Here is a 17,628-nt window from a genome sequence, read left to right on the forward strand (position 1 = left end):
GAGTAACATTTTCCACTATATCATAAGTTGTATCTGTTTGGATCGCCGCAACCATGATGCAGTTTTCAGCAAACTACTGAATGAAGTATCTATTTCTTTAATAGGAATTCCATCTTTATCATGAACATGGGTCAAACAATACTTAGATAAATTATTTTCCCAGTTTTTGTCCAGGTACGTACACAAACTTCTCATCTGCTTGGCATAATCTTCCCTGCTGGTGGCCTGGTTCCGTGTAATTAGACCCTCAAGCTCCGCACACTGATAATCATGTATAATAAACTCGGACTTTTCGACTTGCCATGATGTGCTCTCCTCACTCCATGGTGAATCAATCTGATATATATTTAAGGGGAAAAACACAACATTATTTTATTTTCAGACTGAAAACATTTCTAACTTTCATCTTAAACAAGAGGGCCATGATGGCCCTGAGGTCGCTCACCTGTATATAGGCCCACCCAACCCCCACCCCCCAACGTTGCAGGGCCAATTTAACCCAAGGGCTTTTATTTGCACAAACTTGGTAGACACCCATAAGAAGATGTTTCATGCTAAACATCTAAGCTCTAGCTCATTGGGCTTTTTAAAAGAAGATTTTTTTAAAGTTTTTACTATACACATATAGTTAAAAACAATGACACCCCTGGGGCGGGGCCAGTTTTGACCCCAGGGCTTTTATTTGAACAAACTTTGTAGACACTTACTAGAAGATGTTTCACGCTTAATATCTTAACTCTAGCTATTTGGGTTTTTTCAAAGAAGATTCTAAGTTTTTGCTTTACACATATAAAGAAAATCAATGACCCCCGGGGCGGGGCCAATTTTGACCCCAGGTCTTTTATTTGAACAAACTTTGTAGACACTTACTAGAAGATGTTTCATGCTTAATATCTAAACTCTAGCTATTTGGGTTTTTTCAAAGAAGATTTTTTAAGTTTTTGCTATACACATATAAGGAAAATCAATGACCCCCGGGGTGGTGCCAATTTTGACCCCAGGGCTTTTATTTGAACAAACTTGGTAGACACCTATTAGAAAATGTTTGATGCTAAATATTTTAGCCATAGCTCTTTGAGTTCTTTAAAAGAAGATTTTTTAAGTTTTTACTATATGCATATAGGGAAAATCAATGACCCCCGGGGCGGGGCCAATTTTGACCCCAGGGCTTTTATTTGAACAAACTTGGTAGACACTTATTAGAACATGTTTCATGCTAAATATCTTAGCTCTAACTCTTTTGGTTCTTTAAAAGAAGATTTTTTAAGTTTTTACTATATGCATATAGGGAAAATCAATGACCCCCTGGGGCGGGGCCAATTTTGACCCCAGGGCTTTTATTTGAACAAAATTGGTAGACACCTATTAGAAAATGTTTGATGCTCAATATCTTAGCCATAGCTCTTTGAGTTCTTTAAAAGAAGATTTTTTAAGTTTTTACTATATGCATATAGGGAAAATCAATGACCCCCCGGGGCGGGGCCAATTTTGACCCCAGGACTTTTTTTTTAAAAACTTGGTAGACACCCATTAGAACATGTTTCATGCTAAATATCTTAGCTCTAGTTCTTTGGGTTCTTTAAAAGAAGATTTTTTAAGTTTTTACTATATGCATATAGGGAAAATCAATTACCCCCGGGGCGGGGCCAATGTTGACCCCAGGGCTTTTATTTGAACAAACTTGGTAGACACTTACTAGAAGATGTTTCATGCCAAATATCTAAGCTCTAGCTCTTATGGTTTTTTAACAGAAGATATTTAAAGTTTTTTCTTTCGGTTGCCATGGCAACCAGAGTTCTGCATGGAATTAAATTCTTTGAACAATTTTTAAAGGTGACCACCAAAGGAACATTCCTGTGAAGTTTGGATGAAATTGGCTTAGTGGTTTATGAGGAGATGTCATTTAAAGTAAAAGTTTACGGACGGACGACGGATGGCCGGACGCCGGACGAAAAGCGATCACAAAAGCTCACCCTGTCACTTTGTGACAGGTGAGCTAAAAATAAAGACATCTCTTCCAAAAACTGCCATAAGTATATTTAAACTATTAAAGAATAATTATATATTATTTTTCTTTCAACAAATATTTTTTTCTTTGACTACCAAGAACTTTTGAAGGCAATGATAGCATTTTCTTACCATAACATTAAAATTGCCGAAAAGTCTGTACACATGGATATTTGAAAGTGTCTAATATCATTTGCATTATCATTTCTAGAGAGTAATTCTTAGACTTATCTTATCAGTTAAATGTTTACCATCTGTCAGGTTTCGAAGTGCAATCTATCTCACTGATGCTCTACAATATATTTGTTTACTTTGTTTGGTTTAATTTTACGGTGCACCAGCACAGTTCAGGTCATAGGACGCCAAACCAAGAATTTTGGTTGCTCTACAAAGCTGATAAAAAAACAACAATAATTGTCATCAGCAAACAAGAGGTCAAGAGGTCAAATAAAAAATTTTGGTATTAAATTTTAATGTAACATACCAGTTCTTCCCTTTTGAGTTTAATTTCTGTCTGTCTAATAGACAAGAACTCTTCCACTCCTAGCTTCTTAAAAAAGTCCATCCAACCAGCACGAACTGGTTGTGAACACGCCTCTGGCAAATAGCAATCATCTAACAGTGTCCAATCATATCCTGGGGAACACAGTAAAACATTTTTGTATTTGTTACCATAGCAAAAGCAGTGTTTCAACTTTTCAGAGAAATAATGATTTTGTTGTCTCATAATTGTTTAAAGAGTTGCTTCCATGGAACCACCTGTCTGACCATCTCTGATAGTCTAAGAACCATGTATACTTTTTCATCATGGGGAATAATTCAGTAAATATCCACTCATAATTTATGGGTCTTGGTTATTTACCTACAATCATGATGAATTTGAATGTTTGTTTGATAGGGTTTTAGGTCACACCGACACAGTAAAGGTCATATGGCGACATTCCAGCTTTATGAATTTTAACTAAGTACCTAAAACTGTGGTTTTTGATGTGGCCTGTATTTGCTGGGGCCTAAATCTGTTGTATTTGTTGTGACCTAAAATTTTTGTGGCCCAAAACTGTTGTATTTGTTGTGGCCTAAAAATTAATGTGGCCTAAAACTGTTGTAATTAATGTGGCCTAAAATTTGTGGCTTAAAACTTTTGTAACCTAAAACTGTTGCGAATGTTATGGCTTAAAATTGTTGTGGCACTAAAACTGTTCTGTCCTAAAATTGTTGTGGCGTAAAAATTAGAATCTAAATGTTGCTGAGTGAGACACAGATGTTCCTACACATTGGTACATAAAATCATAACATGTAATCATTGATTATTATTTATTTGCCCTCACCAAAAAATGTTTCCTGTAAGTTGACTGGGTTTCCGTATTTTGGTGAAAAATGGACTGGTTCCTTTGCCGGGATTTTGAAGCCCTGATTGGTCTTCACCATGGCAACGTCCTTGATCTCCTCAAGGTTGCAGACAGACGACTGTTTCTCTGTTTGTTCTTTGATGTATACCAGATATGCAACTAGTGTTTCAGCTGATTTCGTCTGAAAAAAAAGTTGTTAATTTGTTTAACAAAATTTCCATTACATGTACTTAACAACTAATGTCTGTATTCAATACAGATACAGTATAAATATTTATCTGATAACAGTGGTGGGATTTTATTGTATTATTTTATTATATTAATAGTGACTTATTAGTGCTCATTAACACTTTTAAGTCACATTTCTCCTAAGGGCATATTGTGGGTAAATCAGAGTTTAGATGTAACATATAAATGGAAAAGAGGGTCAAGCCTTATGGAAAACAGGGCAGAATTTAGCCAAGACACCTAAATGGAAAATGAGGCAGAGCTTAGCTGGGGCATTTAAATAGAAAACTGGGCCGACCTTAGCCAGGATTTGTAAATGAAAAACAGTGCAGAGTTTAGCCGAGACTTGTAAATGGAACAAGAGGGCCATGATGGCCCTAAGGTCGCTCACCTGTATAAAGGCCCCCCAACCCCCACCCCCAACGTTCCAGGGCCAATTTAACCCAAGGGCTTTTATTTGCACAAACTTGGTAGACACCCATAAGAAGATGTTTCATGCTAAACATCTAAGCTCTAGCTCATTGGGCTTTTTAAAAGAAGATTTTTTTAAAGTTTTTACTATACACATATAGTTAAAAACAAGGACACCCCTGGGGCCGGGCCAGTTATGACCCCAGGGCTTTTATTTGAACAAACTTTGTAGACACTTACTAGAAGATGTTTCATGCTTAATATCTAAACTCTAGCTATTTGGGTTTTTTCAAAGAAGATTTTAAGTTTTTGCTATACACATATAAAGAAAATCAATGACCCCCGGGGCGGGGCCAATTTTGACCCCAGGTCTTTTATTTGAACAAACTTTGTAGACACTCACTAAAAGATGTTTCATGCTTAATATCTTATCTCTAGCTATTTGGGTTTTTTCAAAGAAGATTTTTTAAGTTTTTTGCTATACACATATAAGAAAAAATCAATGACCCCCGGGCAGTGCCAATTTTGACCCAGGGCTTTTATTTGAACAAACTTGGTAGACACCTATAAGAACATGTTTGATGCTAAATATCTTAGCCATACTCTTTGAGTTCTTTAAAAGAAGATTTTTTAAGTTTTTACTATATGCATATAGGGAAAATCAATGACCCCCCGGGGCGGGGCCAATTTTGACCCCAGGGCTTTTATTTGAACAAACTTGGTAGACACTTATTAGAACATGTTTCATGCTAAATATCTTAGCTCTAACTCTTTTGGTTCTTTAAAAGAAGATTTTTTAAGTTTTTACTATATGCATATAGGGAAAATCAATGACCTCCGGGGCGGGGCCAATTTTGACCCCAGGGCTTTTATTTTGAACAAACTTGGTAGACACCCATTAGAACATGTTTCATGCTAAATATCTTAGCTCTAGCTCTTTGGGTTCTTTAAAAAGAAGATTTTTTAAGTTTTTACTATATGCATATAGGGAAAATCAATGACCCCCCCAGGGCGGCCAATTTTGACCCCAGGGCTTTTATTTGAACAAACTTGGTAGACACTCACTAGAAGATGTTTCATGCCAAATATCTAAGCTCTAGCTCTTTTGTTTTTTTAAAAGAAGATATTTAAAGTTTTTTCTTTCGGTTGCCATGGCAACCAGCGTTCTGCATGGAATTAAATTCTTTGAACAATTTTTAAAGGTGACCACCAAAGGAACATTCCTGTGAAGTTTGGATGAAATTGGCTTAGTGGTTTATGAGGAGATGTCATTTAAAGTAAAAGTTTACGGACGGACGCCGGACGGACGCCGGACGAAAAGCGATCACAAAAGCTCACCCTGTCACTTTGTGACAGGTGAGCTAAAAAAGGGCACAGTTTAGTTGAGACTTGTAAATGGAAAATAGGGCAGGGCTTAGCTGAGACTTGTAAATGGAAAATAGGGCAGAGTTTAGTTGAGACTTGTAAATGGAAAATAGGGCAGGGCTTAGCTGAGACTTGTAAATGGAAATAGGGCAGAGTTTAGCTGAGACTTGTAAATGGAAAATAGGGCAGAGTTTAGTTGAGACTTGTAAATGGAAAATAGGGCAGAGTTTAGTTGAGACTTGTAAATGGAAAATAGGGCAGGGCTTGGCTGACACTTGTAAATGGAAAACGAAGCAGAGCTTAACTGACACTTGTAAATGGAAAATGGGACAGAGCTTAGCTGAGACATATAAATGGACAATAGAGCAGTGCTTTGCTGAAATGTATAAATAGAAAACAGGAAACACCTTATCTCAAACATATAAATGGAATACTGAACAAGATCTTTGACAGATACTGATTACATAACTTAACTTCACTTTTAAAACATGTACCAAAACAATATTTATATAACATGAAATATTATTTCAATTTTGAGAAATATCTGTACACAATCTTTATACGTTACCTCCAGTGCATTCGTCCTCAGCACAGGTAACATATGATAATTAATCACATCAAAGGGGCACAACTGTTTAATTCCTAGTCGTAACAAGAGTTTGTGAACCTGACTGTTCACCTCATCATCATCTGTGTTCATCAACAATGGGTTCAGACTGTTCACATCTTGATGAATCAGGGATAACGTCTCTGAAATCATACATTTACTCCGTCAGCTATAATTAAATTATTGACAGGTCTACACCACCAGTGTAGAGCTAAGCTAAGCTGCATATCTATACAATCTATACATAAAACTATACTGCTCGCTGCTTTACATTGAAACTCCTAATGAAATTTAAAATGATCAGTTCCAAATTCAATTCAAGGCAAGTCCATTTTACAAAATTTGGTTTAAATCATTATTTTGTCTCAATCAATAAAATACTGCATTAACTTTGAGGTTTTACATGAAGCACCTTTTGTATTAATTTATATTCAATTTGGAAAACTTTATTTTTTATCAAATAGCTTTTAAGCAAATAAAATACAATATATAAAATCAATTGAGGTCATCTACTAGCCTTCACTAACCCCCACACTTATAAATATTCCCTAGTTATTGGTCAGACAAAGCTTTTAATCTTAAGGCCATGGTGACCTGACCTTTGACCAAATTACCTCAAAATCAAAAGGGTCATCTACTCTTCTGGCCATCACAGCATGCTCCCACTTTTTAAGCTGGGGCAAAAAAGAGTAGAAAATCACTTGAAACATAAAACTAACTAAATGTAAAAAAAAAGGAAGATATTTTAACATACCAGAAGGCTTTTTCTTTTTCGTGGTATTATCTTCAGGATAGAAAACTGTTTTATCTTTTAAAGCTACAAGTTCTCCACTGGCCAAGGGCATTATACGACATGACTTCAGTGTGTTTAATATGGTATCTTCATGATGAAACTCATCCAAGCTACGATACAAACATGCCATCCACTGTGCTATCAGCACTACATCTTCTTCCTTTGCTGAAAAGTGTATAAATCATACTGATTTACTATTGTCAAAGACTTTTTCAAACACAAACACAAATTTTCATAATTTGCACTGATAAATTCATAATAAGCCCCATCGGAGAAGTGGCGCACATAACCACTGGTAAAAGTGTGAGCATTACAAGCCCAAGGTTAAACACCTCTTATACTACTGAGCATGTTTGAAGACAAACCTAAAATATTCAAATGCTTTAAAGTAAATCATACAGGGTTCATGAGCATGCTTCAAAATAAAACCCTCTTAGATTAAAAACGCCTCAGGATAAAACCTACCTGACTAAAATGCCTCAAATTAAAACCTCCTAGACTCAAATGCTTCAAGTTAAAACTTACAGAGCTCATGACCATGCATCAAGATATGAGCCGTGTCACAACAAAACCAACATAATGGGTTTGCGACCAGCATGGATCCAGACCAGCTTGCGCGTCCGCGCAGTCTGATCAGGATCCATGCAGTTCGCTATCAGTTTATCTACTTGTAGTAGAGTTGGTAAGCCAACAGCATGGATCCTGATCAGACTGCATGGATGCGCAGGCTGGTCTGGATCCATGCTGGTTGCAAACCCATTATGTTGGTTTTGTCGTGACACGGCTCATATAATCTACTAAGTCAAGGTATGGTATTGTCATATATTTTGTTCAGGAAGAAGCAGTCTCATAGTGTTACCAGATACGTATCAATGTAGTAAATAAGACATAATTATATTTCACAAATACATATCTAACTCACTACATGTGTTTCCCATATCCACTACAAGGGCTTTTCCAAGCTGAAACAAATGGTCAAAAGTCAAGGTCTCAATGCCTAGACAAGAGCTCAAACTCTGGTTCAGTATTGAGGCCACATCATTATGCAGGTAAAACAGGTTCAAGTGGGTCTGTAGTAGATCAGCTGTAATCACTTTATGTACCAGCGGGTCCCTGATGATCACTGTCTGTGAGGGGATCTTCCAACTTATAGCACCTTTAAATATATAACATATATAGAGAATAATGAAGGAGTGTAGATTTCATACAAACTTTATTGAACAAGTTGAATATAACAAAATTATGCATGCCTTTAAATAAATTTAGTACTGAATCTACAATAATATAATATTCTATTTATCACATATCTAAAATATGAACTGTTTACAGTTAAAGTGATTTTTCATTGCTTCACTTATACTGTGATGCTAACATTAGCGCACTTTAGCACAATTTTTGTATAACACTTGTATAATATTGTTTTTATAAGATGGGTTTATTTCACTCCTGCATCGTGGTTTATGTGATAAATATATGTTTGTATGCGAAACAGAATTAGGAAAATATATTACAAGGAAGTAAAAGACTTCTTATACTTCTATGTCTATGTAACTTTAGCTATTGGACTAGTAATCTATGATCGCTAGCCATACATGTTCAAACACCATCAGGGGCAAGTTGTTGTTTCCTTGAGCAAGACACTTTACACTCATTGCTCAGTACTGATGGGTTCCAGGAACGGATTCGAAAGTGTGTCTATAAGCTTATAGCTTTCTACACAATCGAAACTAAAATAAATTCTGTATAAACCAACTTTAGCTATTCTTATATCAATGGTCATTTTGTAATACAAATCTTATATTCATGAAAAGTAGAGTAGTATGTTTTTATATTTCATGTAACCAGTATGTAGTCGGATGTGCTATTTGTTTTTTTTTTTTGGTTTGGACATACCTTGATCATTAGGCTGTGTAGGCACACAAGGTTTTGCCCGCAGTTTCTTCAGAATGTCCGACGCAACTGGTTTGAAAAAATCAAGGACCTCATCTTCCATAGGAACAAACTGAAGAAATTTACACACTGCTTCTATACTGCTAAATTCTTGATGTGTCTGCAAAATAATGCAAATATTTTTACAATCTAGACTAATTAAGAGTATTGGGTTTAATTATATTCGGCTAAATATTAGTACTTTTATGTTTACCTACAAATATCAAATGCAATAGTTACAGCCGAACAATTCAATTTCATATTAATTAAAGATTACTAAGCCTTATCATTCTGTATACAGTGTAACTTCTGAAAACCGAACACCTGTTGGACTAGCCAAAAAGTTCGGAATTTGAAAGTTTCCGGAATTCAGAAGTTCGGAATTATCTGAAAACAAGTACAATTACTATACATCAACTGTTTTATAGTAAGGCATGATGAAAAATATATGAAGCTGATTAAATTAATAAAATAGCAAAATTATAGGACTTTTACCATCATAATTGGCTACATATTTGCTTAGGTCTGCGTTGGATTTACATAAAACAAACACATTTGATTTGGTTAAGCTATTTCATTTTTTTAAAATTTTAGGGCACTTTTATGGGATTAGTGAACCAAGCCCTTTCATTATCATCTATAACTGAATTTGCTGATACAATAGCATAATGTTGATTATCACAATTTATCCTTTAGTACATTTCATATACATGTAGTACCTGCTATTTACATGTATATTTTTTCATTGCATCACATTATTTTTCTCAATTTCTTAATTTTCACACTTTAAACAAGTGTTTGATATGCTTGACAAGTTGTAATAGATAAATGGGTACTGTAAATTGGAAGATACTGACATTTTGAAGGTTTTTCAATTACAAGTATAATATTCCTTCACACCTTTTTTAATTTCCGGATTTTGGAAGTAAATTTTAATTGATATAACCCAAATTTTACCAGAAAGTCGTTCGGAATTCAGAATTTAGAATTTCCGTTATTCAGAGGTTTTGATTTCATAGAAAACAAAAGGAGAAATTTCGGGACCCTGAAAAAGAAGAAGTTTCCGGATTTTAGAAGTTCCGGAATTCAGAAGTTACACTGTAAAACGACTAATGTCCGACAATCTTTTAATTAACCCAAAGCCATTTTTTTACCTTGTTAAGATAGTTTTCGTTTCATTATGTTTGTTTTCCTGGTTTTTATACTGATTTGAACACTGTTTAGGTCATATCAGCAATTAATCCATCTAACCTGTTTTCCTGGATAACTACCCAGTAACAAACCAGTTCCTATGGAAGTGACAGACTACTTATTCCACATGATATCTTTATTGGCCATGAGAGACAAATGACCATTAGACTGGACGTTCAAGATCAACTGTCACTAAGAAATTTCGCTCTACCCAAAGCTTGCCCTAGCAACCCATGGAATCACTAATTTCACACAGAATTAATAGAGTTCGTAAAACATGATTTTAGTGAAACTATCCTTTATATAATCTTATACAGACATTAAAATACAGTCAATATTGACAATATGGATTTTAAGCTGTCACGGAATAAATATTTTTAATATTTCAGCACAGAGAATCACTGTAATGGTCATATGTCGACTTTCCAGCTTTACTAGTCAAGAGTGATCTTAGGTGCCTTTCTGTGCATCATTTCCAATCATGATAGGATTCCTGAGTAGATCCATTAACATTACATAAACTAGCTAGATAGCTTTCTCAAATGAAAAATACTGATGTCCTTAAAATTTGTGGCAGGCATCTAAAAAGAAATTTCCTGATGAAGGTTTTATAGAACTGAAACTGGTAAAAAATAAATTAACTAGACCAGCTCTGATGTTGACCTGTTGTACTTCTCCATTTTCTTCTTATTTTGAAGAAATTATTCTTGTTAGAGGTAACCTACCTTAAAGGCATCAAGGGCATCAATAAATGCCATGGGTATTTCATTTCTCAGCCACTGATTCCATGGACTGTCTCTGTCTACATCTTCACGACTTGATGGTACATCAAAATCTCCTGAAAACAACAGACACTATGTGTAACATTAAATATTTTATAAAGAAGTAAAAAAATCTTTGCTTATTTTGATAATAAATTTTTTTTTTGCTCTTTCATATAATGAAGGCCATGCCATCCCCCACCCCCATTTTGAAAATGTAACACCCCATGGGCTTTTATTAAAGGAATATACTAACAAACGCTTTTCATTTTTGCACAATTGAAATGTATTTTGCATAAAAAGTTATTTGACAAAACCTACTTCAAATGACACAAAAATCTGGAAATAATATGTCTAATTCCTTCATGTCAAAAACCCTCAGTGAAGTCCCTTTATACTTTAACAGAATAAATTCTGAATTTCCATCTGTTACCAGTAATGAAAAAAATACTTTCAAAATTACAAAACCCTTACACTCCTGTACCTATAACTGCAAAACCTTTGCTACCATTATTAATCAGGCCAGCATATTCATTGAAATCCATAAAATTTATTTTTTAATAACAGTCTGCAATAATAAACTCGGTCAAAGGTAAAAAAGCAAACACACCTGTAATAAGTAAATGTATTTCAAGAATGATTGTTATGATAGTAAATCAATCATATTAATATACTACAGATAAAATAAGATTTGTACCTTGTATGATAAATCTGAACCCGTAACTTCTTAGTGGCAAGAAAGCAAACACTGGTTGCTTTGGTGGCATAGTCTGAAAATTATATCTTTCACTATAGTGCATCTATAAACACTTACGTTACAAGGTTATAATTTTTGCCAATCATAAACATGTATGGCTGTTAGGTGATTAAATGTTATATAGCAAATAAAGATTTAACCCAGTCATATAAGATATAAATCTTATTAACAAATTATAATACTTCACAAACCCTTTCTTTGGTTGAGAGGAAAATTAGTTGAATTTATTCTTCTTTTTTCCAACGGTTGGATATTTAGTTATACAAGCACAGTGCAGCCACTTCTTTTAAGAGACAAGACAAAAGTTTATTTTTTCTCAAAATTTGAAACAAAACAGTTGGATTTTTTGGCAGCTGTTGGGACTTTTTCTTTAGAAACTGGGGGAAAATTGGTTATTTTTTGTATGAGATATTTCCAAGGGTGTGTGTCCATAACCGTCAATGTCTACTCTACTTCAAATAATTTATAACAGTTTTATATAGTTTTCTAGTGATGATTGCTTCTGCCACACACTTAACATGGAAGATTCTTTGAAATGAACAAGAGAAACATGAGGTCCATATTTCCCCAGAAAGGCTTTCTTTTTAATTTCTCAAATGCTTTTTATATTTGATGTCATGTTATAGTTTCCAAAAAGTTACTTATTTACCAATTACCTGAATCATCCTAATTTTATGTGTAATGTGCCTTTCAAAACACAGTAACAATACATAGTATATGGTCTACAGTCAAAAAAAGATATGATAGCTTAAGAATTTGTATTTCACACATAAATACTAACTAATATCTTACCTGCAGATTTTGCTCACTGTTTTGTTTTAGAGGAAATGCTAGGGCTATTTCTGTGGATTCCACATCAGCTCCTGACTTGGCCTGTAGAGAAATCTTTCTGGCATCTAACATTTTTTTAACAACCAGCCATCGTTCACTGCCATGTGAATGTTGTATTTCTACAACACTGTCACCTATATCTCGTCTCCTCATCATCTGTACACTGTTCTCACCTGCAACAATGTCCATTAAACTTAATACTACAAGTGATTAGCCATTTAAAAAAAAACTTAAACCCATGATCTGTAAAACTAGAAGTGATTTGTCTTTACCAACACCAGTATAAAAGGAGACCAGTCTGTACTTGAGTTCAATTATAACACATAGAGCATTAGACTGTGAACGGGTGACCCAGGTTCAATTCCTAAACAGTTCAGGTCACTTTCTTGGAAAATGATCAATAAAATTCTTTGTACGATCATTAAAACTGTACCTCTGCTCTGGCATGTACAGAAATGATCAGTTCCTTGCGAAAGAGAAGGTAAATTGCTTGACAGCCTGCCCAGGAACAATGCAGTGGCAAAACTGCGCTCTGGTGAATTCAAAGTGGCTTACTGCCATGATCTGGAGGGTAAACTACCAACACCACCACCACTTGCAAACAGTCTGTCTAGGATTAATACTATTGGCAGCTCAATAAGTGTCTTCTGATAAAGAAATCCCTTAAGTTTTAAATGGAATCATCTAAACAAGATATGTTTGTAAAACATGTATGCCCCCTATCTGCAGCCAATTAGTCATGTGATAAGGTTATTATGCATGACTTCTGACCCAGTGATCAAACAATTAATAAGGGTTATCAAGTATCTACTGGTCATGACCTTAACCTTTGACCCCTTGACCCAAAACTCAATAGGGGTCATCTGCTGGTCACGACCAATCATCATACAAAGTTTGAAGTTCCTAGGCCTAAGCGTTTTTAGTTAATTGATCGGAAACCGTTTTTACCTACAAGGTCAATGTGACCTTGACCTTTGACCCCTTGACCCAAAATCAATAGGTCATCTGCTGGTCATGACCAATCACCATACCAAGTTTGAAGGTCCTAGGCCTAAGGGTTCTTTAGTTATTGATCGGAAACCGTTTTAAACATACAAGGTCAATGTGACCTTGACCTTTGACCCCAAAATCAATAGGGGTCATCTGCTGGTCATGACCAATCACCATGCCAAGTTTGAAGTTCCTAGGCCGAAGCGTTCTTTAGTTATTGATCAGAAACCGTTTTTACTTACAATGTCAATGTGACCTTGACTTTTGACCCCTTGATCCCAAAATCAATAGGGGTAATCTGCTGGTCATGACAAATCACCATACCAAGTTTGAAGTTCCTAGGCCTAAGCGTTTTTAGTTAATTGATCGGAAACCATTTTTACCTACAAGGTCAATGTGACCTTGACCTTTGACCCCTTGACCCCAAAATCAATAGGTCATCTGCTGGTCATGACCAATCACCATACCAAGTTTGAAGTTCCTAAGCCTAAGGGTTCTTAAGTTATTGATTGTAAAGCATTTTTACCTACAAGGTCAATGTGACCTTGCCCATTGACCCCTTAACCCCAATATCAATAGGGGTCATCTGCTGGTCATGACCAATCACCATACCAAGTTTGAAGTCCCTTGGCCTAAGGGTTCTTTAGTTATTGATCGGAAACCGTTTTAACCTAAGAGGTCAATGTGACCTTGACCTTTGACCCCTTGACCCCAAAATCAATAGGGGTCATCTACTGATCATGACCAATCACCATATCAAGTTTGAAGTTCCTAGGCCTAAGGGTTCTTTCGTTATTGATCGGAAACCGTTTTTACCTACAAGGTCAATGTGACCTTGACCTTTGACCCCTTAACCCCAAAATCAATAGGGGTCATCTGCTGGTCATAACCAATCACCATACCAAGTTTGAAGTTCCTAGGCCTAAGGGTTCTTTTGTTATTGGTCAGAAACCGTTTTTACCCAAGAGGTCAATGTGACCTTGACCTTTGACCCCTTGACCCCAAAATCAATAGGGGTCATCTACTGATCATGACCAATCACCATACCAAGTTTGAAGTTCCTAGGCCTTAAAGTTCTTTAGTTATTGATCAGAAACCGTTTTTGCTTACAAGGTCAATGTGACCTTGACCTTTGACCCCTTGACCCCAAAATCTTTAGGGGTCATCTACTGATCATGACCAATCACCATATCAAGTTTGAAGTTCCTAGGCCTAAGGGTTCTTTCGTTATTGATCGGAAACCGTTTTTACCTACAAGGTCAATGTGACCTTGACCTTTGACCCCTTAACCCCAAAATCAATAGGGGTCATCTGCTGGTCATAACCAATCACCATACCAAGTTTGAAGTTCCTAGGCCTAAGGGTTCTTTTGTTATTGGTCAGAAACCGTTTTTACCCAAGAGGTCAATGTGACCTTGACCTTTGACCCCTTGACCCCAAAATCAATAGGGGTCATCTACTGATCATGACCAATCACCATACCAAGTTTGAAGTTCCTAGGCCTTAAAGTTCTTTAGTTATTGATCAGAAACCGTTTTTGCTTACAAGGTCAATGTGACCTTGACCTTTGACCCCTTGACCCCAAAATCAATAGGGGTCATCTACTGGTCATGACCAATCACCATACCAAGTTTGAAGTTCCTAGGCCTAAGGGTTCTTTAGTTATCACTCGGAAACCATTTGGTCTACGGACCGACAAGTGCAAAGCAATATACCCCCTTTTCTTCGAAATGGGGGCATAATTAAATGACAAATTCATAACACAAATTCAGTAGTTTCAGGATTAAACTAGAAAAGCGTCCACTGGACACTTGTGCCTCCACTTCATTTTCCCTGCCGTTGCCAAATTTATATTTTGTAAAGGTGAAGTGTAACATTAATTAGTTATACCTTGTACATGTATATTTATTTAATGATACAGTATTATAAATACTATTTTTCACAATACTATGAGTGGGGAAACTCTATAAATTAGACATTATACGTCTTATTACGGGTCTGGCCAGGTCATCTACTTGTCATGGACAATGCCTCAACCAAGTTTAACAAACCTACTCTTATATTTTCAGAGGTCACTCATTAGACAATGATATTTTCACTAAGTTGCACTCAGACTGAGCAAATCCACTTTGTTTGTTCAAAAAGTGGAAATAATAACAATAATTTTTTAGTTTTTTGTGCAGATTTTTTACACATCTGTTAACTTATTCTAATCAAGAGTAAATTTATAACCTTGTTTTCTATAGTTATTTTCCTTAGTCTCTGTAGGAAGAAGTAATTTTATAAGCTATTGTTCTCACCCTTGTTTTCTATAGTTATTTCCCTAAGTCTGTGCAGGAAGAGGAGAAGGGATGGGTGTATATCATTGAACCTCGCAGCCAAGGTTCGCGTCTGTGCCTTCATTTCTGGCTTTAACCCCAATACTATATGAGTCATCCATCTGCAAAAGCAAAAACAAGACACATATTTTATTGTATTTTTGTAAAAAAAAAAAAATGTAAAAAGTGCTAAAATGATGGCAAGAAAATTTCTTTTCTAAATAGTACATAACAGTAAATTCAACCTTCAAAATAACTCTAGTAACACCAGAGATGTGATTAGTATTATTATAATAACAAGAGCTGTCGGTAGGACAGCACGCTCGACTATTCTAAGTGCTTGATAATAAAAGAGCCTTGATAATGTATAATTTTTTAAGTTCACAAAAGGGCTAATTTTTTTTTATAAATTCATGTTATAGGCCTTAGAGAGAGTCTAATTATACAGTATTGCCTTGACTGTTCAGAAGGAAATGTCACAAGGGTGTTTTATTGAGTATAATAATACTAATTACCTATGAATACATAAATTTGACAGAAAAGGTACAAAGGCTTGTTATTAAGATGTTTTATCAAGTAAATCACTGCTTTGTTATCATGAATGCATAAAATTGTCCCCAAAAAAACACAAACCCTTAAGTAGTTATTGAGATAACAGCTTACAAGCAAAACTTTACCATGAATTTCTAAGTTGAAAAAAGGGGAGAAAAATCAGCCTAAATGCAAGATAGAATTATGGATCTTTGTCAGTGACCTACAATTATGACCCTTATTGCATATGAGAAGTTTTAAATAAATATCTTTAATAGTTATTGAGATTTGTAAAACTTGCATGTAAACATTAACCAAGAGACTAAGTAGAAAGGGGATATGAATCAGCCTTAATGCAAGATGGAGTTATGGAACTTGGTCAGTGACATACAATTATGACCCTCCAATTATAACCCTAAGTGCATGTGTAAAGTTTCAAGTAAATATCTTTGAAGACCTTTAACCTTTAACAAAAATTTCTAAGTTTCAAAGGGGCAAATAATTCTGCAAATATTGCAGGCAGAGTTATGCAATTTTGCAAACTGATGTACATTGTTACTATAAAAAAGTATTTTAAATTTCAATTGAATATCTCACGCAATAATTGAGATATTTGACTTTACAAAAAAACTTTAACCAAAAAATTTCTAAGTTCCAAAGGGGCATAATTCTGTCAAAATTGTAGGCAGAGTTATCCAACTTGTCAATCTGATGTACCTTGTTACTATAAATAAGTAATGTAAGTTTCAATTTAATATCTCAAGCAATAATTGAGATATTTGACTTTACAAAAAACTTGAACCAAAATTTCTAAGTTAAAAAGGGGCATAATTCTGTCAACATTGTAGGCAGAGTTATCCAACTTGTCAATCTGATGTACCTTGTTACTATAAATAAGTATTGTAAGTTTCAATTGAATATCTCAAGCAATAATTGAGATATTTGACTTTACAAAAAACTTTAACCAAAATTTCTAAGTTAAAAAGGGGCATAATTCTATCAATATTGTAGGCAGAGTTATCCAACTTGTCAATCTGATGAACCTTGTTACTATAAATAAGTATTGTAAGTTTCAATTGAATATCTCAAGTAATAATTGAGATATTTGACTTTACAAAAAACTTTAACCAACGCAGACGCCAACGCGGACGCCGACGCCGGGGCGACTACAATAGCTCTCATATTCTTCGAATAGTCGAGCTAAAAATGATTTGCTATGAATAAAACATTTCTTATTAATGGATTGTACAAAATAAAATTGCACTTTATGTATTAATATGTAATAATGGGTGATGTGAAATTTACATAAGTCAAACAGTTGGTTTTATACAGAATTTATTTTAGTTTGATTGTGTAGGAAGCTTAGTGCTTAAAGACACACCTTGAACCAACCAGTACTGAGCAGTAAGTGTAAAGTTTATTACTCAAGGAAACAACTACTTGCCCCTGACAGAGTATAACCCATGCAGATTAATAGTCTGATGTGTTAACCACTCGGCCATGCCGCCTCTTTTTGGTCAAACAGATGATATATTCAGGAACAGACTATCAGTTTATAAT

General features: G+C 35.1%; 1 protein-coding gene and 1 long non-coding RNA gene across 2 annotated transcripts in view; one reads left to right on the top strand and one right to left on the bottom strand.

Annotated features, from left to right (window-relative positions):
• Nucleotides 1–8: 8 nt before the first annotated feature.
• The window catches only part of LOC132722401 (uncharacterized), a 43,699-nt gene continuing 26,079 nt past the window's right edge, over nucleotides 9–17,628 (bottom strand). Inside the window, exons 12-22 of the mRNA XM_060706905.1 lie at nucleotides 15,520–15,659; nucleotides 12,191–12,402; nucleotides 11,339–11,411; nucleotides 10,606–10,718; nucleotides 8,654–8,810; nucleotides 7,683–7,916; nucleotides 6,722–6,925; nucleotides 5,929–6,110; nucleotides 3,336–3,537; nucleotides 2,492–2,643; nucleotides 9–336 (exon numbers count right to left, since the gene is read on the bottom strand). Coding sequence (XP_060562888.1) covers nucleotides 16–336; nucleotides 2,492–2,643; nucleotides 3,336–3,537; nucleotides 5,929–6,110; nucleotides 6,722–6,925; nucleotides 7,683–7,916; nucleotides 8,654–8,810; nucleotides 10,606–10,718; nucleotides 11,339–11,411; nucleotides 12,191–12,402; nucleotides 15,520–15,659 — 1,990 coding nt within the window. The 3' untranslated portion in view covers nucleotides 9–15. The remainder of the gene's footprint in view (nucleotides 337–2,491; nucleotides 2,644–3,335; nucleotides 3,538–5,928; nucleotides 6,111–6,721; nucleotides 6,926–7,682; nucleotides 7,917–8,653; nucleotides 8,811–10,605; nucleotides 10,719–11,338; nucleotides 11,412–12,190; nucleotides 12,403–15,519; nucleotides 15,660–17,628) is intronic.
• Nucleotides 13,117–13,491, top strand: LOC132722369 (uncharacterized). The gene is made up of 2 exons (XR_009624603.1): nucleotides 13,117–13,229; nucleotides 13,366–13,491. It is a non-coding gene; the product is annotated as an uncharacterized LOC132722369 (long non-coding RNA).

Source organism: Ruditapes philippinarum, unplaced genomic scaffold (genome assembly GCF_026571515.1).
Source record: "Ruditapes philippinarum isolate M1 unplaced genomic scaffold, ASM2657151v2 ctg6096_1_1_1_1, whole genome shotgun sequence".
Lineage (NCBI taxonomy): Eukaryota > Metazoa > Mollusca > Bivalvia > Venerida > Veneridae > Ruditapes > Ruditapes philippinarum.